This window comes from Suricata suricatta, chromosome 9, assembly GCF_006229205.1.
Source record: "Suricata suricatta isolate VVHF042 chromosome 9, meerkat_22Aug2017_6uvM2_HiC, whole genome shotgun sequence".
Taxonomy (NCBI): domain Eukaryota; kingdom Metazoa; phylum Chordata; class Mammalia; order Carnivora; family Herpestidae; genus Suricata; species Suricata suricatta.
Window position 1 is genome coordinate 110445356 of NC_043708.1, and position 20444 is coordinate 110465799.

General features: G+C 52.8%; 2 protein-coding genes across 9 annotated transcripts in view; one reads left to right on the plus strand and one right to left on the minus strand.

Annotated features, from left to right (window-relative positions):
• CCDC33 (coiled-coil domain containing 33) overlaps positions 1-3448 on the plus strand; it is an 83837-nt gene extending 80389 nt beyond the window's left edge. For 6 of the 8 annotated variants that reach the window (XM_029952743.1, XM_029952744.1, XM_029952748.1 and 3 more), the window contains 5 exons: positions 695-825; positions 1184-1285; positions 1837-1923; positions 2282-2395; positions 3242-3448. In XM_029952743.1, the coding sequence (XP_029808603.1) occupies positions 695-825; positions 1184-1285; positions 1837-1923; positions 2282-2395; positions 3242-3349 (542 nt within the window). In that variant the 3' untranslated portion in view covers positions 3350-3448. Of the gene's footprint in view, positions 1-694; positions 826-1183; positions 1286-1836; positions 1924-2281; positions 2486-3241 lie in introns of those variants that run through there. The other 2 variants (XM_029952746.1, XM_029952745.1) reach the window with 2 other exon arrangements.
• A 1809-nt stretch (positions 3449-5257) lies between these two features.
• LOC115302523 (cholesterol side-chain cleavage enzyme, mitochondrial) lies at positions 5258-17872 on the minus strand. The gene is made up of 9 exons (XM_029952440.1): positions 17593-17872; positions 14148-14303; positions 11869-12068; positions 10803-11006; positions 9989-10146; positions 7332-7498; positions 6758-6836; positions 6059-6256; positions 5258-5612 (listed from the first exon to the last, which is right to left on the minus strand). The coding sequence occupies exons 1-9, from the start codon at positions 17859-17861 to the stop codon at positions 5481-5483; spliced, it is 1563 nt and encodes a 520-aa protein (XP_029808300.1). The 5' UTR covers positions 17862-17872; the 3' UTR covers positions 5258-5480.
• Positions 17873-20444: the final 2572 nt, after the last annotated feature.

Consider the following 20444-nt stretch of genomic DNA (forward strand, 5'->3'; position numbering starts at 1 on the left):
TTATTTCCTCATCTCCCCATGTCTTCAACGGGTCTGCTTCTACAAAACAAACAATACCTGTGTGTTCTCTACATTGATGTCAACCAAAACCACCTGGCTCTGATGGGCAGGGGACAACCAGCTCACCCCACATGAGCCCAGCCCAAGCATAGGCGTTCCCTGAGCCATCTGCACAGCCTCATCCCTGCGTGCCAGCCCTGTGCTCAGCCTTCACTGCATGGGGGTGTTGGGGGGTGCGTTTCAGAAGGCCTTTGAAACTTTGAAAAAGAATTCAAGATGAGGGACTGCCTTTCAGGAACCCTGAGGTCATCCCAGAGTGGGAGGGGAGAGAAGGCAACCTAGGTAGGGCAAAGGGCCAGAGAGTTACAATGCAGCAGAGCAGAGAAGGGAAGAGAGAGGTGAAGCACTAAACTAGACAGAGGGCAAAAGGCGGGGCGGGGGGGGGGAGCCTTGCTGGTTATGGAGAACACTGCAATCTGATTGTAAAGAGCCTACAATGACGGCCTGAGGTGTATAGATCTGATTCTCAATGCCAGGGAGCCATTGAGGGCTTGGATACAGAGGAAGGACAGAACGGAGCAAAATGCTGGGGCAGATCAGGCAGAGGACGCACGGATAGGAAAGCCTAGCTCACAAACATCTGTGGCCACGCCCGCAGCCTTCCCTGTGCTCTCAGCCTCTGGCCTTCCCCCAGGTCCTGCAAGAGAGAACCTTCCTGTGGACCTGTACTCTGTGCTGCTGGCAGAAAACTCCAGGCTGCGGGCAGAGCTGGATAAGAACCGCCACCAGGCTGCCCCCATCATTCTGCAGCAGCAGGCCCTGCCGGTAAGAGCAGCCGGCACAGGCTTGGCCTGGGCCTGCCCAAACAGGTCGCCAGGTGCTCGACAGTCACTCATAGCATGGTCCAAGTTGAAGACCAAGACCAGGAGCTAGGCTTCCCAGGGCCTCCTGGAGGGTCAGCTCTCAGTTCTGCCTCTTTTCTCCCGGGGAACACGCACGGGTCTCAAAGCACCACCTTTGCCTTCATCTGAGCAGCCTGGGAGAAAGCAAGCCCCCAAAAGGCCCTTGACCTTTGATCCCTGACCCCTTTTGCTGGCCTGCACTCGGATTCCCCACAAGCCTCCCGGAGCATTTCCCGGGATTGACTGACACAGCCTTGTAGAGCCCTTTTCCCCCATCCCAGGTGGACCCCAAGGAGCTGGGAGCAGGAAGAGACCTGGCAGAGAGATTTCAGGAGACAGATGGCCCAGGCCACTCCACGGGCACAGAGACCCTGCCCGTACAGGTGGGTGCCCTGGCCCCAGAAATGCCCAGCCCCACTCCGTCTCCAAGGCTGCTGCAGGTGCCCCTGCCTGACGCAAATCCAAAGAAAGCATTTGGAACCCCAGCAAGGGTGGGCAGGGGACACAGGAGAGTTTTCCTCTTCATCCCAGGACTTGCGGAAAGTGAGTTCTGTTAGAAAGCACACCCAATGTGCAGGCATCCAGGTGAAGTGTGAGGGCACAAGGATTCTTCATTTTACAAAAAGACTCCCGTTCAGGATTCCTTTCTGTGCACTGACAGGTGCCGCCTAGTGCATTTTACACTTAGAGATTGATGTCCAGAAACTCCATATAACCAAGCTCTGTGGGGGAGTACAGCTGTGGAAAAAAGCACACGCCGTATCAGGTCAACTTTGAGACGAGGGTTTGGCCCTGGGTCTAAGGCTCTGAATCAGGGAGCTGAGTTTGGAACTCAGACCTGGCTGATGTCTCACTCAGTATCTCACGGCCTCCTGAGCCCACAGGGCTGCTGGCCCCAGTTGGAGCCCCGTGGGGGTTTCTTCTTTGCCCACAGGATCTCCTTGGCAATACTTCAGACAAGTTCAATCTTCTGGCCAAGCTAGAACGAGCTCAGAGCCGGATCCTATCCCTGGAAAGCCAGGTAGGGGAGGTGCCGGCATCAGTGAGGCTGGGCAGGCTCACCTCTCAGCCTTGGACCAGAGTCAGGCTCAAAGCTTGACCAAGGTGTTGGCTCAGTCTATGACCAGAGTCAAGTATCAGTGTGGACGGAGGGTCAGGGCTCAAGTATGTTGTTGGAACTCAGAGAAGGTCCATCTGTGTCTTAGACAGTGACTTGGCCCCTCCCCACCCACCCCTGCCATTCCTGCTGTCTCGAGAAGATAGCAAACCTGCATGGCCCAGGGTTTTGTTCACTGCCCGGAGAGGAGGCTCAGGCCTGGATCACAGGACTGGGCCTTGCTCCCCTGCAGTCCCCCATCTGTCCCTCTTCATGTCCGCAGTTAGAGGACTCAGCCCGACGCTGGGGACGAGAGAAGCAGGACTTGGCCACACGGCTGCAGGAGCAAGAGTATGGCTTGGGGCAATCCTCAGACTCCATCACCACTGACCTGCCTGTGAGTGGCCCCTCAGGACAAGCTCCTTGGGGATCAGGCAGTGGGGCTGGCAGCCACTCCCCGCCCCAGTCCCAAGTCACCCGACCTTGAGAACTATGCAGGGGGACCAGCTACCCTCTGGAAGTCCCCGTTTCTGCTCTGTTACCATCATAAGACCTTGCCTGGTCTTGATGTCCCACCTGCCTAAGGCATCGCTGAGATGCCCCACGGGCAGTGGTGGGAATCAAGGGGTGATAGCCGTGGGTGGGGGTTGTCCCGGCATTTCTGGAATGCTCTGGCCCTGGCTGTCGGTTAGCATAGGCCGAGTAGCTGTGGCCCCCACCCAGCTCCTTAGCACCTGGGATTCTCCCATGAGCTCACCTCCTTCAGCAACTGCAGGGCTGCACCCCTGCCAGGAAGGGGAGCATGTTACCAGAGAGAAACGCTGACAGCTTCCTAAGCACAGATAGGCCAGTCCACAGCTCCCCTCAAGCGCAGCCCCAGGCTCCCAGTTCCCTCAGAGCAGCCCCCCTGATGGTTCCTGCCCTTGAGCCATCAGTGTTCTGCTCATTTCCAGGCTCCTAGAAAGGCTGGAAGAGGATGGGGGGCGGGGGGGAGGGTAAACACTGACAAGGGACACAGGGCTACCTTTGCAAAGTCACCTGCTGAGACATGGGGGCTCTTGGAGGCATTGGGTATGACCTTGCTGTGGTGAAACGGGTTCGGAAACCTTTGTGAAGTCACACCCACTGTGTTTTGGACCCTCTGTGGCATGGCTGGACAGGATGCACTTTAATGGGTCGCCCCGTGGCCCCGTGGCCCCGGGGACAGGGGCATGCTCGCCTCACTTTGCTCTGCACACCACAGAACTACTCGGCCCTCTCCAAGGACGACAGGCGACCCTCGAAACTGGACCCCTCAATGCCCAGCTTGGAGACTAAGTTCAACAAGCCCTCAAGCTCCCAGAAGACCTGAGTCTTAGCAGACCTGAGGGCTGGAGCAGGCCTCCCTCTCTGCGAGCTGGGGGGTCTGATTCCCCTCCAAATGACTTCATTAAATGCTGTAAGTCAGTGAGCACTCGCCTCTTTCCTGGCATAAGGCAGCCTAGTGGGCCCCGCTTCCTCCTTCGAGACCCCACTCTGGGCCTGGGCCCTCTGCTGCAGCCTTATAGCCTCCCGCCTGTCCCAGAAGCTACCATTTTGGGAGAGTGAAAGGCCATAGTGGACCCAGGAGGGTGGGGGAGCCAGGGAGACAAGCCCCTTCGAGAACTCCAGATGAAACGAGACCACCTGAGGGGTGCCTGGGTGGCTCAGTCAATTAAGCCTCTGACTTCAGCTCAGGTCATGATCTCATGGTTTGTGGGTTTGAGCCCTGCATCAAGGCTCTGTGCTGACAGCTAGCTCAGAGCCTGGAGCCTGCTTCAGATTCTGTATCTCCCTCTCTCTCTGACCCTCCCCTGCTCACACTGTCTCTCTCTGTCCCTCAAAAATATATAAAAAACATTTTAAAAAATTTTTAAATAAAAAAAAGAAAAAGAAATGAGACCACCTGAGGTCAGCTTTGCTGGGAGATGAGGGAGGCTTGGACTTTCCACTTGCCCTCAAACATCTCATATCTGAAATTCCTTCTTTCACATTTGATTTATCTATTTCTCAGGAAGGGAAAGACTTAAAGCCTACCTGTGGCAATCAGTTACATGTTAGTATGAAATAGCCCATTAACCAGGGCTAGGCTGAGCTGGCAATGTTGTGTCCATATACAGCCAGGGACAGGAAAGCAGATGGGGCCAGGGGAAGGAGCTGAGAGTTGGAAGGCCTGGATTCCAATTATAAACATGCTGTGTGCCCTTGAGTGACTCAAGCAACCTCTCTGGGCTTCCATTTCCCCATCTATCCCATGCAGAGCTTTACTTCTTTGATGGTAGTGCCCTTTCCAACTCTAACATTTCTGCATCAAAGACAACTGGGACCCAGAAAAGTGAAAGGAAGCAAGAAAGAAAGAGGAAACCAACAAGAAAAATGAGTGTATGGTAGGGAAAAGTAAAAAGGTTCCAAGAGTGGACTCAGAGCCTGCAGATGCTGGTAGAAGAGACCAAGGCAGCAGGGCCGCTGTCCTGAGCAGGACCAGCTCCCCTGTCTGCCTGCAGGACTTAGACTTGGCAAGCAGAGAGGGCCAAGAGGGACCAAGCACCTGGTCAGGAGTTATAGAACTCAGAGGGGGTTAGGGGGCCAAAATTGGGACCAGTGTTAGGCAGCCCAAATAACGCACCAAAGATCAGCCCCAGTCTTCCTGCCTACTGCCCAGAGCCTGGACAAGTGGGCACATTATCTGCCTAGAATAGGAAGTCAAGGCCTGAGGAAGCCCAGAGAGAGATCAGGTGGGATAATACAAGTATACTGGCCTCTTAGTCTCTAGATCTGCCACCTCACACCAGACCCTCACTCACAGGCTTCAGCCCTGGACATGCCCCCAAGCTCTAGCAGGAAGTTCTAATGACCCCATAGGTCATGAATTCAGCCAGTCAGAGCTCTGCAGGAGCCTCATTCCTGATAGGTTGGCCTGCCCGGAAGTGTGGATTGGCCCACACCTCTCAGACCACCCTGTCCCCTCAACAGAAGCCAGGTCTTTGGCCCCCTGCCCGCTGCTCCAGCACCTCCCCACACAGTGGCTACAGCCCCCCACCTGCGCTGCCTTGCCCCCAGCCTTAGGCAGCCAGGAGTTTAATCCTACTGGCTCTCAATCCCACTGCGAATTGGCTTCAAGTTCAGCTGCCCTGGGTCCCCCATTCATGCTCACATCCCATTGTTGACCTGGGTCAGGGAGCATCTATCCCCACAGGAGTGATGGATACCTTGGGGGTCAGACAGAAATGAAAACAATTCACACAGTTCAGCTATTTATTGCCTTCATGGGGCAGGAGGAGATGGGAAGAGGTGACGTGAAAGAGGGGTGCCCTGGCCAGCTTTCTCTTCTCAGAGCTGGTCCCAAAGGAGCAGGGGAAGGGGGCAGAAGACTGAAGAGCAGACACCACCATGGGCCCCACCCTGACCTTCCTCCAGCACCCCTGCTGGCCCGAGAGGTGGAAGAGGCAGTGTCCACACTCTGATCACACCTGGGGTGGGTCCTGGGTGTAGGGCCTGAAGGTGAAGAAGATGGGCTTGTCGGGCATCAGGATGAGGTTGAATGTAGTGCCCACATCGCGGAGATGTTGAATTTCAACTCTGAAGTTCTCCAGAATCTGAGAAAGAGGGGTGGTGGGCTTAGGGGAGAGAGGGGGAGGGGCTGTCTTCCCCAGGGCCAGGCTCGTTTGCCTGTAGGTGTCACCTGTCGTGAGTGACTGAAGGAGCTCCAAGGGGCCAACAATCAGCTTCTATAGACCCTGCACAGTGCCTGAAAATGCACCACTAGCTCTGTCCCCTTGGTTAGGCTTAGCTTCTGCAAAACCTTGTCCCACCCCATACCCATCCCATCACCACTTTGGGGGAACAGATGACCAGCAGACACCAATGGGCAATAAGTAGATTAGCCCAAAATTATCAGGGAAGAGGAGGGCAGGTAATAGGAGACAAATGTCCCCAGCCCTGTACTCCCTGGATTCTGGACAGAGATGAGAGGAGGGGGGTTGGTGCCTTCATTAGGGCCATGGCCAGGCCAGGGTGGCCAGATGTCCCCAGCTGGACTCACGTGGATGAGGAAGAGGGTCATCTCGAGCTCAGCGATCCTCCGGCCCACACACTGCCGCACACCCCAGCCAAAGCCCAGGTTCCGGAAGTGGATGAGTTCCTTGTCTTTACTCAGCCATCGGGTTGGGTCAAACTTGCCCGGATTGAGGAAGAAGGTGGGATCTTGGCCCAAGGCATAGGTGGACACCTGCACCAATGTCTGCGGGCAAGGCGGGCAGGGGGCTGAGAGAGGCTTCATCTATTCCCAGCTGGGAACACTAACTCAGCTTCCCCACCTCCACTCCCCAGCCAGGCTGCCCAGTTTTCCAGCACAGGACAGCACCTACTGTGTGACCTTGAAAAGTTCGCAACCCTCCCTGAGCCTCACCCATTAAAGTGGCAGGACTGATGACTCAAAGCCGGGGATGGCCCATGGGATTGTCTAGTCCTTCCCTCAGTCCCAGAGGGCTCCCGAGACCCAGGCAGCCAGTAGGGCCTCCCTTTTAACCCTGGGTTCCAGCAGCATTCCAGAGATCATCACCCACTATGCCCAGTACCCTTCATTCCCACTTAGATTGCTGCACCAGCCAGCTCCAGGAAGAGAGAGGGGACAGAAACCCTCATCGCCACCATCTATGTGCAACTGCAGACTGCCCCCAGCCTCCTCTGTCTGACTGACAAGCCGCAGCCCGCCCCCCCCCCGGCCCCCCGCTGCACCCACCTTGGCAGGAATCAAGTAATTTCGAAGAACCAAATCATTTTCAAGGTACCTCTGCAGGGTCACAGAGATGGGGTGGAGTCTGCCAGAGGAAAGCATTCAGAAGCTGATGCCCCAGGGTACCTGGGTGGCTCAGTCAGTCAGGCGTCCAGCTCTTGATTTTAGCTCAGGTCATGATCTCATGGTTCATGAGTCTGAGCCCCCCATTGGGCTCTATGCTGTCAGCTGTCAGCGCATAGCCTGTTTGGAATTCACTCTCTCCCTCTCTCTCTGCCCCTCCCCAGCTTGTGCTTGCTCTGTTTCTCTCTCTCTCAAAATAAATAAATAAGCTTTAAAACAACAGAAAAAGAAGCTGATGCCTGAGGTCTGGACGGAGCCCCTGCCCCCAGCAAGGCATCTCAGCCCCAGCTCCAGCACCCCGGGGGGATCTGGGGATGGGACCTATACTCTTACTTCCTCCCTCCCTGTTCCCAGCTGTCTCCCCAGACTTCTCACTTCCTGCTACCAATCCCCTCCCTTATGGCCTGCCCAGGGACTCGGGGGATGAGGTGGGCGGGCACAGGAGGGCTGGGCTTGCCTCAGTGTCTCCTTGATGCTGGCTTTGAGCAGCGGGACCTGCTGCAACATCTCGCTGACATTTCCCTGGGCCTGGCGCCGGGCAGCCAGGACCTCGTTCCGCAGCATCTCCTGCACCTTCAGGCTTCGTGCCATCTCATACAAGTGCCACTGCAGGGTCATGGACGTCTGGCAGGGAGGTGGGGGTGCAGAAGACAAGGAGCACCCGTCACTCCTGGGGCATCTAAACCCATGCTAAATTTCTACTTGCAAGAATCTCTGGCCACCCTCATCCCTGCATCCAGAGACCACCATCCGCAAAAGCAAAACACAGTTTGACGCGCAAAGGTCCAAAATGCCTTGCTCACCACCCAGGCAGGACTGTTTGGGCAGCGCTTGTCCCTGATGTCACCAGAGCCCACCGGTTTCCCCAGCCAGGAGAGTCACCCATACAGCCAGTGCCTTCTTCCAGAGGACTCCAGAGGCCTTTGGGAACCAAATCCTACTTATGCAAGGGCTGTACTCCCAAATGATGGCCTCTCCACCCCTCTCCTGATAGACCTTCCCCAAACATTAGCATTTGCCAATAGGAACAGAAAAGAACGTGAAGCCCATAGATACCAAAACCAGAGCAATCAGACCTGTTTTCTATCCGTGTTGCACTTAGCACGTGGTCTACCCTGGGATGAATCAGCCCATCTCAGTATTAGCTGGAGGCAGTGACCATCAGTCCTTCACGGAAGGTGTGAGTGACACCCCTCACACCCCACAGTCCCAGATTCTTCAGGGGTGGGGCCCCAGGTGGAAGCAGCCCTCCCTCCTAGGGCCAGGACATGCTGCCATCTGACCAAAGGTCATTGGTTTGTCTCCTTCTTCCTCCCGGCAGGAGCACTCAGGAAAAAGTGCCATGCGGTCACTTCCCAGCTTGAAAGCCTTTCCTGGTCCCAGAAGCTCTTGACTGACCCATGAAGTGCCCCCAACACTTGCCTACCACTCCCAGCCCCCCTGCCCCTTAATGCTGTAGCTGCACAGAGCTATACGCAGCTCCCGAAGTCCAGAAATCTTCCTCATGCTCTTTCCTCGTTCTAGAATTCCCCTCCCCAAACCTAGGAAGCAAAATTACTTCTTCCTTAAGGCTCAGATCAAATGTGTGTAATTGTCTTACTAGGGACTCGGGAGATATTTAATACGATAGTCAACTAAGTTACCAGCTGTGTGACCTTGGCTAAGTTACTTAACCTCTCTGGACCCCAGTTTCCGCATCTAAAATGGCAATAATAGTAACATATCTCGTAGTGTTGTTTGTGAATGCTAAATGAGCTAATACATGTGAAAAGCCTACCATCTAGGAGAGGCTTAATAAATGTTACCCATGCTTTGGTGCAGGTGAGCAGTTTTGTCTCTTACATAATTACAATGAACTATGTTAAAATATGCTCAAAGGCTCATCTGCGTCCTGTCCCAGAGACCAACAATCCTCTGTTAGAACCCAACAGAAACATGAGAACAGGAAAGAAATTTATTAACCCGGGGGCTTTGGCACAGGTGTCTCCCTAGTCCTGAAATTTCTGCTCCTCTCCCCTCCCAGCATCAGCCTTCAAGACACAAGCTGAATATTAGCTCCTCTATGATATGACATGGGGGTCATCTGTGCACACACAGCCTCCTTGTCATGGGCACACCTGCATCCCCGCCAGGTTCACATGCTGAAGTCCTAACCCCCACCTCACAGTGTGGGGACGTGGGGCCTTTCAAGAGTGAACTAAGGTTAAATGGGGCCATACGGGTGGGGCCTAATCTAACAGAACTGGTGTGCTTCGAAGACGAAGAGGTTAGAACATAGACACGCGTGTGCGCACAGGCCCCGTGAAGACACATGGAGAGGACAGCCATCTAAAGCCAAGGAGAGGCCACAGAAGACACAGCCCAGCCACCTGGGTCTTGGACTTCTAGCTCCAGAACTGTGAGAAAATAAATTTCCGTGTTTTAAGCCCCCCAGTGCATGGAACTTTGTTTTAACAGCCCTGGCACGCTGATATGCCCTTCCTTCCCGAGCTACGTGGGACATTTGGGGTCTATGGTATTCATCCTTACAGTCTCGATGCCTAAATCACAAGAAAGACTCCACAAACACTAAATAATGAACCCTCACTATCACAGCAGCTTGGGAAAGTTCAGGATATTGGTCAAAGCAACTGCACACAGGCCAGAGACATTTTGACATTCAAGAAGTTTCTGGGGTATTGGATGCCTTCGGAGAGGCCCTGAGGGAGACACCACAGAGCATGCCTTCAGACAACATGGTGGACTGAGGTCTGGAAGCGGGAAGATGTTCTACTGGCTCCCAGGTCCTCTGAGGTCTTGCCTGCCTTCCTGCCGTGTCCCCCGCCTTGGCCTGGGGCACCCCTCCCTCAAAGACTCCATGAACAACCCAGGGCCGCCGCCTATGCCTCTTTGCTCCCTTCTCACAGGCAAAGAAAAAATGGTGCATCAGCCTGAAGACATGCTCCATGGCTGACCCGGTGACCTGGCCCTTCTGGAGGATTAGGATTTAAGAAATGCAACGAGAGAAAGGGGGATCCACCCCCACATGGGTAGAGCTTCCGGCAATGAGGCGGACTGGTGGGGAAGGGGGCCTGGGGCGAAGGAAGGGACAGGATGTGCCTTCGGCCCCCTCACCGTGTCCACACCCCCTGCCAACATCTCTGTTATATTGGCCTTGACGTCCTCAAAGAGCAGCTTGTTGCTTCTCAGGAGGCGGTGGAGGATGCCCGGGTAATTGGTGAAATCTCTCTTGTGCCTCAGGTCCCAGTAGAAGTTCTGGGTGTAGATCTCCGCTGTGCAGGAGGGGAAAGGAAGAGTGAGCTCTCTGCAGGTGGGAGGGGAGGGGGGCGCGGCACCGAGGGCCTGGGGGCTCAGGAGCCCAGCCTGCTCGGCTGCCTCTTCACTGAGCCCACACTCTGCTTGAGCACAGCTCTCGGGGGAGGTGATATCATCCCCATTTTCCAGAGAAGGAAACAGAAGAGGGCAGTGGCTTGCCCAAGGTCACAAAGGTGTCGGGGCGGCGGGGGGGGGGGGGGGGGGGGGGGGGGGGGGGGGGGGGGGGGGGGGGGGGGCATAGAGGTGGGATTCGGCTCCAGGTCTGAGGTCAACACCACACCCCAATCTGTCTTCTCTGCCCTGCCTTGCCGGTCTCTCTCACCAAAGTCCTAATCTGTCAGCAAGCACAACTGTGTCTAGAGCGCCAGTCCTGAACCCTCTGCAGACGCTGGGCTCCTTGGAAGAATACGATGAACACCTTCGATTCTCTTTCTAACCATCTCCAACAGCCAGTCTTTAGCCCACCGTGGACAGGGGTTTCAGAGCCTTCCTGTCTCCTCTCCCTGCCCACCAGAGAGCAGAGATCTCTTACCTCTCTCTTCCCTCCATCCCAGACCTGGGGTTCCCACCCTCTGGGGTAGACAGGGCTCTCCTGGGGCTAAGCGGCTTTCACCTTTATTGAAAATCACATCCCATGCAGCCACATGGTCCCTCCAGGTCTTGGTCTTGAGTAGACGGAACAGGTCTGGGGGTAAGGTGAGCATGGGGACACTGGTGTGGAACATCTGGTAGACAGCATCGATGAACCGCTGGGCCTCGGGGTCCACCATCTCCTCCAGCATCCCCAGGCGCTCCCCGAACATGACGTTGGTGATGGCTGCAGGGGGAAGCAGAAGGGCCCCTTCCAGCCTGGCCGTCTGAGGCTCTCAGCTCCCAGGAACCCTACCCCCGCCAGCCCATAGGATCTCCCGCACCCAGCCACAGGTTCCTCCAGTAAGGAGACTGAGGCCTGAGTCCTGAAAGGCTGAAATTGCAAGACTGAGGGAAAGCTGTCCTCTGAGGGCCACTCAGGTCCTTCAGAGGGACATGTGGAAGGCCCTGCACAGGCTGGTGGGAAGCAAGGTCTCCCACAGAGCTGGGAAAGTGCCCAAGCAGGGCTGAAACAGCTCCACCCACCCTCCAACAGCACCCCAAGCAGCCTCTGGGCTTTCCTCCTGGGAAGAGAGATCAATTTCTCATCTATACGTGACCAAATCGGCTATCTCCTGAAACAGGTCACGTGGGAAAGCAGATTGGCCATCCAAGACATTACTCTGGCTGGACCTAAAAAATCACAACCACCCCAAGTGTTTCCTGCCTACTTAGTCAGGAATTTGAATATTGACTTCATACCAAACTCTGGGCACCCGAAATCTCCTTCAGTGATCACAGGTTCCCCATCAAGCCACAGGGCCTTTGCATGCACCATTCCCTCTTCCCATATTGCCTGACATCCTTACCCCATCTATAAAACTCCTACATATCCTCAAATACTCAATTTAGATTAACCACCCACCCTCCCTTCCCCTCCCAGACCTGAAAGGTCAGGTTCCCAGGAGAGAGAGAAGTAGAGGATGTGTCCAGCAGCTCATCCCAAAAGCCAATCCCAATGCTTCTTCAGGGTCTATGCTGGCTCTCAAGGTAGGAGGCTGGGTTGTCCCACCCAAAGGACCCCTGCCAGGCAGAAATAATCTCCTTACACTCAAAGGCAAAGCGAAACAGGTCGTCACTGATGTCCCCTGAGAACTTTCCGGAGCCCTGCATCTTGATACGCCTGTGGAGGACTTTCACAAAGTCCTGAGACACTGGGTCCAGCAGGGGAATGAAGCTCTTTATAGCCTCTGGAGACATCACCTCCTGGTTCAGGGCCAGTCGGTCTTTCTTCCAGGCTCCTGACTTCCTGAGAAAACACAGGCCCTCAGGCCCTGATGGCCACAAACCCCAGGCCTGGCAAACACAGAGGGAGCCAACTTGGCTTTCCCAGGAGGCCGAGCCACAGCTTAGAGACCGGCACTCACTTCCACCCCCGACACCCCAGGCCTCCCATCTCCCAGCTGCTGCCTGACCTGCAGGCAGGAAGAAAGAGGGTGGGGGAGAAACCCCCCCACCTCTCCCCTGCCCCCACCCAGCTGCTGCTGTGGCCAAGAACTCCTATTCTCAAAACCTCTAAGGAACTTTCAAATCCTCTAGTGTTCGCCTTGGCGGCAGACAAGCCTTCCCCTTCCTCTTGGCTGATGGTCACCTCCCGCCATTCCAGCGCCCCTCTACTTCTCCTTTTCTGGCCCCTGCAGAGAACAACTGGCAAGTCTCTCCTCCTCTGCACCCCCAGTATGTCCCCCTACTGCCGGCGGGGGGATCTGAGGTGCCCTGAACTGGGTGCATGATAAAGCTCAGCTTACAGCCCGACCTTGGAAACAGATCCATGAAGAGCCCTCTTTGCAGTTTGAGGGCTTTGCTTGTTTATAAGGAAATTATTACAAACTCACGAGGCAACGTGAAAACTGGGAACTTGGCAGTAACATATATACCTGCCTGGCCAAGGGGACCACCCTGACTCCTTTGCTTGCTTTTGTATATAGTTTTATCTGCTCTGTAACTATTTCAAAACATACTGTTAAAAATACATACTTGATGAATGGATAAAGCAGATGTGGTATATATACAAATGGAGTATTACTCAGCAATCAAAAAGAATGAAATCTTGCCATTGCAACAAAGTGGATGGAACTGAAGGGTATTATGCTAAGCGAAATTGGTCAGAGAAAGACAAATATCATATGACTTTACACATATGTGGAACTTAAAATACAAAACAGAGGAACAGAAGGGAAGGGAAGCAAAAATAATATAAAAACAGGGAGGGGGACCAAACATAAGAGACCCTTAAATACAGAGAATAAACTGAGGGTTGCTGAGGGATTGGGGGGGAGGATGGGCTAAATGGGTAAAGAGCATTAAGGAAAACATTTGGGATAAACACTGGGTGTTATACACAGGAGATAAGTCAATGGAATTTACTCTTGAAATCATTATTGCACTATATGCTAACTAACTTGGATGTAAATTAAAAAATTAAAAATAAATTTAAAAAAGGGAAGTTGCCTGGGGGCTTGCCTCAGTCAGTTGAACGTTGGACTTCAGCTCAGGTCAAGATCTCACAGTTCATGGGTTCGAGCCCCACACCAGGCTCTGTGCCAACAGTTTAGAACCTGAAGCTTGCTGCAGATTCTGTCTCCCTTTCTCTGCCCCTCCCCTGTTCACACTCTGTCTCTGTCTCTCAAAAATAAATAAACGTTAAAAATAAAAATAATAAATGTATACTTGTTTTCAACTTTTTGAAAAAAGTTGTTAATATTTATTTTTGAGAGAGAGAGAGAGAGACAGAGTGCGAGTAGGGGAGGGGCAGAGAGGGAGGGAGACACAGAATCCAAAGCAGGTTCCCGGCTCTGAGCTGTCCATCCAGAGGGCTCGAACTCACAGACCGGGAGATCTTGACCTGAGCCGAAGTTGGTGCTTAACAGACTGAGCCACACAGCCACCCTTGTTTTCAACTTTTTAAAAAAATGTCATGATTTGCTTTTTTCCCTCAGTTTTACATTTCTAAGTATCATCCCGATGGTTGTGGGTCCATGCACTTTGACTGGAATATGCCACCGCTCACTCATTCTCACTCCTGTTGGGCATTTAGGTGGCCTTTAGACTCACGGTGACGGGGCCTTGCCATACCTGCCACTGTACCCCAGAGCCTGGCACATAGCAGGTACTCAATAAATCAGGACTTAATGCACAAACCAATAAATGCGAACTCATTACAGTATTCAGCCTGAGCACTCCCCTGAAAGCTGGCAGAGCCAGCCCCTATCAGCTGTTTTCTGGTGACAGGAAGACGCCAGGGATTTACCCAGAGGCCCCATGCCACGGCTGCCCATCATCTCCCTCCAGCACCACCACCCCGCCCCAGAGATGGCCCAGGACTCACTTCAACAGGACACCAACGGGTCTCTGGTAATGCTGGTGATAGGCCACCCAGGGTGGGACGGAAAATCGTTCTGGAGTGGGACCCTCGAACTTAAAGAGAAGGGCCACGTCTTCAGGGTCAATGATAAAAACCGACTCTATGCTGCCCAGCTTCTCCCTGGAGGAACAGAGGAGATGGGCTAGGGTGGATTCCAGGAGACCATGCGGGCTCTAGGCAGTTGGGACGCTGCCCAGCTCAGATATAACTGCCTCTCTTCCAAGACTGCAGAGCAAACAGTCCTGGGAGGGGCCCCAAATCCACAACACTCCTTGCTGTGTGACCCGAGACAAGGCGCTCACCCCTTCTGAGTCCATTTCCTTCTTTATAAAATGGAAATACAGTACCTGGTCCACAGGGTTGCTGAAGGACAAGGTGATGAAGTCTATGGATGTGACTCCTGTTAGGCACTCTCCAAGTGACAGCTTTCTGTTCATCTTATCATCACAGAAGCTGCTGTCTTACACGGCAGGACCCCAGGACGAGCTCACCTCCACCCAGGGTCTGCCATGAACCATCAGGTCTCACTCCCACACTCTTCTTCCTGTGTGTCCGCACCCTCAGCACCCTCCCAGCCTCGCACCCACCGCAGAGCTCAGAAACAACATGGTCCTGTCACCACTGGAGTGACTCGGTGTATCTTTCTAGGTAGGCTGTCCATACACCCAGCCAGCCAGTCCCTTCTGGGCTCTGGGACTGAAATTCTGGGAGCGGCCACCCTTCCTCTCCTCAGACTCCAACAAAGCACTTTATCTCTATTCAAACAAAACCATGGTAAAATATCAGGCCTTGGGCATAGATATGTCACAAAGCCCCTTGCAGACAGTCTATTAAAACACTATCGCACTTTTGTGACTCTTAAAGATGGAGAATAAATTGAGGGTTGATGGAGGGAGGGCAGTGCAAGGATGGGCTAGATGGGTGATGGGCATTAAGGAGGGCACTTGGGAAGGGCACTGAGTGTTCTATGTAAGTGATGAATCCCTAAAGTCTACTCCTGAAACCAATATTGCACTGTATGCTAAATAAAAAATTAAAAAGCATGAAGCACAACTGTGAGGAAACAGCAGAAAAGTCCACATCTTCCTTGCATCTGCCTTTTGCATATGAAAGTTGATCCAAGATACACTATAAGACAAAATATAAAAACATACAGGTACCAGCCACGTTCTCTCCCCTCCCCCTTCCTCAAAGAGATGGAGGGATGAGGGAGGAGGGGAAGAAAGAGGAAGAGTGAAGAGGGAGAGGGCCCTCGGTAACCACTGATCCATTGCACGCCAGCCTACCTTCTCAAGTTCCCTTGGGCTTCGTCTGTGGCCTCCCAGAAAATCCCCTGTGTTTTTCCAGCTACCAAGCGTCCTCACACTAGTTCCATCCCCCAACCCAGCTCAGCAAAATCCTTGAGCTGCTATTATGATCAATTCCAACTCTGGGAATCTAGCCCAAGGCAGTGATCTGATGCGTGACAATGATGCCTGATGGATAAGCCTCACGTGTAATAGGAAAAAAATCCCAGAGAGGGCTAGATGTCCACTTCAAAGATGTGGCTACAATCATATGGCTTATCCATACTACAGACCACAATGCTGCCTTTTAAAATGATATTAAAGAGAGAAAAGAGGAAAGAAGTCCTCTATCAGTTGTTGTGGGACCCCTCCCCACAAACAGCATACATAATATATTCATATTCTTAATGCTACACAAATATTATCAAAATTGAGAGGCGCCTGGGTAGCTCAGTAGGTAGAGCGTCCGACTCTTGATTTCCCAGTCCTGGGATCGAGCCCCACATCATGCGTGCACTCTCTCTGAAATAAAAAATATACGTATTATCAAAATCGAGATTGTATTTGATTGTAATTTTCCATTTGTGCTTGTCTATATTTTCGGAATTGTTTATTCTCATTGATTCAGAAATGTATCATTTCTGGGCCATAAATTAGAAGATAACAGTGACACTGAACTAGAAGTCAGACAATTGGGGTTCCAAAGATCGTCCTGGCTTTGCCCTGATAAGCTGTGTGACCTTGGCAAGACCAGGGAAGGAACTTCTTCCTGGCCTCAATTTCTCCATCTGTAAAATGTGAACAGTAACATCAAATTCAAGGACGGACGTGTTGAGAGGCTCAGATCCTAGTGATTCAGAAAATGGAAGGGGCTTGATAAAATATGCGTTTCTACCAGAGTCCCTACCAAGGGAGAAGCAGCAGGGAAGGAGGAGAATGAAGGAAGTAGGGAATATGGAAAGATCTCCCTAAAGTGAGGAGCCATCTTTTCCCATGCCTGGCGCTAAGCCTGGGGGGCTCCCTGCCTCCAACCAGCTGTACAAAAGGCACTTTAGACTTAAAAAGGGCTTGCGGGAGAGGAGGAAGAAGGAACCCTGACCAATGGGCAGCTGCACCCCCCCACAAACAAGCCCGCCCTCCTGCCCCACCCCACCTGCAAGCCAGCCAAAGTATCCTATCAATGCCCTTTCCCCCATCCTGACCCTTTCACTTAAAGGAAAATGCACAGTCCCTCCGGTGTCCCCTCCCTGCTTCCTAATCGCACCTCTACCACCTCTCCGTCCGTTAAGTATCTGCTCCGAACAGAACCCAGGTGTGCCTTGAAGGCTATGTGCCTTAGAAACTGCTAAATCAGAACAAGTGAGGACTCCCACCAAGGGCAGCCAGCAGACCCCCAACCCCGGGGTGGGGGGTGGAGGCACATTCAGAGGCTAAAGACCAAAGGCCCCTTCCTTCTGGCAGAAACCAAGGTAGATGCTTGGAGAAGAGGGTCTCTAGTGGCCCAGTGGAAGGGACAAATCAGCTGCTCCAGAGCAGGGCTGAGGGGTGAGGGGTGAGGCCGGCACCCCAGCAGGAGACCTTACCTCTCTGAGCTTCAGGGGATGACAAACTTACCTTCCAAGGTGTCTTGAGGACAGTAGAAGAAGGGAGGCAGTTAACCTGGCTTCAGCTCTTAGCCCCTCCCCCCAGCCAATTTCAAAGGGTGTAGGGGCATCGAGGCCTCAGGGCTGGGAATGGAATAGATCCCGTCCCTGGGAAGCCTTCTCCCTTCTCCTACCACCAGCCCCAGGCAGGGAACAAAGTCAGAAGTAGATGAGAGCCTGGATCAGGGGCAGAACTTTTGGGGAAGGGGGACTCCCAGCCGAAACCTGCTGTGCAATGTCTGATATTTTCTCTGTTGAGAAATCTCTTGAACTAATGACTGTTTTTTTGTGGGCTTTTTGTTTTTGTTTTTTGAGCCTGTAAGCAGATTTATCATCTCAAATTTCTTGAGTTAAGTTGATGTGAATGGCTTTATGTTTGAGACCTCCCTCTTTAAGAGGTTTTTCCTAACAGAACCCTGTTATATCTAAGATGGGCAGCCCTCCACCCTTTCCTTCAGCCCCACGATCTGCCAGGCTTACCTGTAAATGGGGCCATACTTCTGGAAGTTCTGGAGTTGGTGATAGTGGATTTTCTGTGAGCCCATCTCCCTCCAGAAATTGTACAAGTTTAGCCAGCCATTGTTTCCAGGGGAGGGGATCTCACTGAAGGGGCGAGGAATCTGTGTGGCGATCCCGGCCACCTCCCCTGGGGGCGCCCAGGGATGCCCTGGACCCTCCCGTGCGGTGTTCAGGAGGGACTGGCAGCCTCTGACCAGGACTGAGCGAAGAGGGAGTCCCTTGGCCAGCATGCTGACGCTGCTCGCAGGGGTGACTCTGGCCCTGGGCCCCCGCGGCCCAGCTTATAAGCAGCAACTCAAGGCTAAGCCAGCCTCCGCCCTCCTGCTGGCTCCAGCCCACACACGGCCCCTCCCAGGCTCGGGGTGCCGAGACCTGGTCCAGGACTTCTGCAGGCAGAGAGGCTCCTGACGCACGGGAAGAACCCTCTGCTTCTGTCCTCACTATAGCCCCAGCAGACCCCTGAGATGGTGCCCATTTGTGCCTTTCCTCTGCTGGGCCTCCCGCTGAGCCCCGCTGTAGGACCCAGCCACGGGCAGACACCCCTCAGATATGCGGACACTGGGACCTAAGGGGAGGTCAGACTCTGCAGCTTGATGCAGCCTGCATCTTAGTTTTGGCCCCATTACTGACTGAGAGAAAGAGAGAGAGAGAGGTGATTATTTATATAGCTCCCTGATTTTTAAAGTTCTACTTTTTCTGCTTGGAAAAAAAAACTATTACTTTCTGAAAATGGCAGGTATGGTTATCATTATTTTTTAATGTTTATTTATTTATTTGGGGAGAAAGAGAGCGTAAGTAGGGGAGGGGCAGAGAGAGAGAGGGAGAGAGAACCCAAGCAGGCTTTGCGCTGTCAGCACTGAGTGGGGGTGGTTCTCACAAACCATGAGATCATGACCTGAGCCAAAATCAAGAGTGGGTCGCTCAGCCCACTGAGCCACCCAGGTGCCCCAGGACTTATCATTATTTTCAAAGATACTATCTATAAAAAATAAACTAGGGGCACCTGAGTGGCTCCGATGGTTAAGCATCCAACTTCAGCTCAGGTCGTGATCTCACAATACATGATTTCGAGGCCCACGTTGGGCTCTGGGCGGACAGCTCAGAGCCTGGAGCCTGCTTCAGATTCTGTGTCTCCCTCGCTGTCTGCCCCTTCCCCGCTCATGCTCACTTGCACTCACTCTACCATTTAAAACATAAAAACATTTAAATTTTTTTCAAAAATAAAAAATAAAACTAAATTCCAGTTGTGTCTGTAGAACACAGGAAAAGGACAAACAAGAAAAATTGAAATCTCCTGAGACTTTAATGTTGACTGAAAGAAGCCGGACACGGAAGAGCCCCTGGAGCGCAGCATCGGCTCAATGAGCCTGTGGTGTTGGAAGTGGTTCTCCTGTGGGGGAGTGACTGGGAGAGGGCAGGAGAGAACTTTCTAGGGTGCTAGAAATGTTCTCTGTCGTGACCTGTGCGTTCACATGTGTGAAAATGCACCTGAGCCATAAATGTGTGATATTTGCATTTTATGGAATATAACTTACTACAATTAAAATGTAAAAAAAAAATTCCTCTTTTTCTAACAGATTCTTTTTCCTATAAAAAACAACGGGCCTTTAGAAAGAGGACACAGACTCGCTAAGTAGGAGTTAAACCTGACTCAAGCTTGGCACTGCTCCCTGCTGCTAAGGTGGAAGGAGAAGGAAGTCCCTGGGTCAAGGGACAGGGCACAGTCCCTGGGGCAGAGCGCGCGGGCCACCCTGACCCCACACTGAGAGTGGGGAGGGGTGCTGGAAGCCTGGCCCCCAGAGGCTGTGTGGGGCACTGCCACCTGGCAGGGAAGGGGCGCAGTTCCCCTCAGTGGGTCCCAGCAATGGTGACAGCTTTGCCACACCCGGACTTCAGTCCAGCCGGCAACCCGTGGGCTCTCACTGTATATACGGGGCTGATGAATGCGATCCTGGTTTTTATCTAAACTTTCCGGGGACCCAGGGTGGGGCTGCCCAGGCACAAATGCTCACAGATTGGGTTTTTTGGAGATGCTCCAACTGAGGACACGGCACTCAAGGCAGAAACTTTTCACTTTTCCAGCATCCCTTGTAACTGGGATGCAGGCAGACGTCCCCTCATGAAATTTTGGTTGAAAAGGTAGTGACTCGAAAAGGGGAGGTCCATGTGAAACGCACTATGGCGCATGTGATGGCAGAGACCTCTGGCCAGGGCCAGCTGCAGCATGGGAGACCCGTTCGCGTCAGTGCGGGGCACGGAGGCAGCCCTGGGATGGGATTCGGGTGACACTTCTGACACCTGGCCATCCAAGCCTGCTTATCCACCCTCCCCAAGATTTTTGTGAACTATGTAGTATCTCTTGATAAACTCTCCCCTAGGAAATACTAGCTGGGCTGAATTCTGTTCTTGATAACTAGGTACTCTGAAATGATAATAAACAATTATATTGCTAGAAGTCTGTCACACATTTCAAATATCATCTGCACCTAAATTAATATGACCAAGTTGGATCACTTTTGAACCAACTTACTATATAGGCTTGACCTCATTAAGGGGACATTCTGGGACCAAAGAGAGGAAGTCTCATCACAGAGTCATGTTCAATGTTAAGAGGGGAGCAAAAGGTTCTGGAGACAGCCGCTCTAATATCTGTGGCTTCACCACCCTGAGATAAACATAAACCCTGGTGAAAACATGTTCATGCCTTTCCTTCCGGTCCTTTGTGAACTACTTCTTTTCTGTTTGCTTCTTTCTTTTTCTGAGGGATTGAAGTTTTATTTATTTTTACTTCCATGTATAGTTTTTTTCTTTTT

Excerpts from the sequence above, each read along its gene's own strand:
- LOC115302523 (XM_029952440.1), bottom strand. The coding sequence starts at position 17,861 with ATGCTGGCCAAGGGACTCCCTCTTCGCTCAGTCCTGGTCAGAGGCTGC. Across the intron at positions 14,304-17,592 it reads AAGTATGGCCCCATTTACAG|GGAGAAGCTGGGCAGCATAG; the intron begins GTAAGCCTGGCA and ends CTGTTCCTCCAG. Across the intron at positions 12,069-14,147 it reads CCCGTTGGTGTCCTGTTGAA|GAAGTCAGGAGCCTGGAAGA; the intron begins GTGAGTCCTGGG and ends GTGTTTTCTCAG.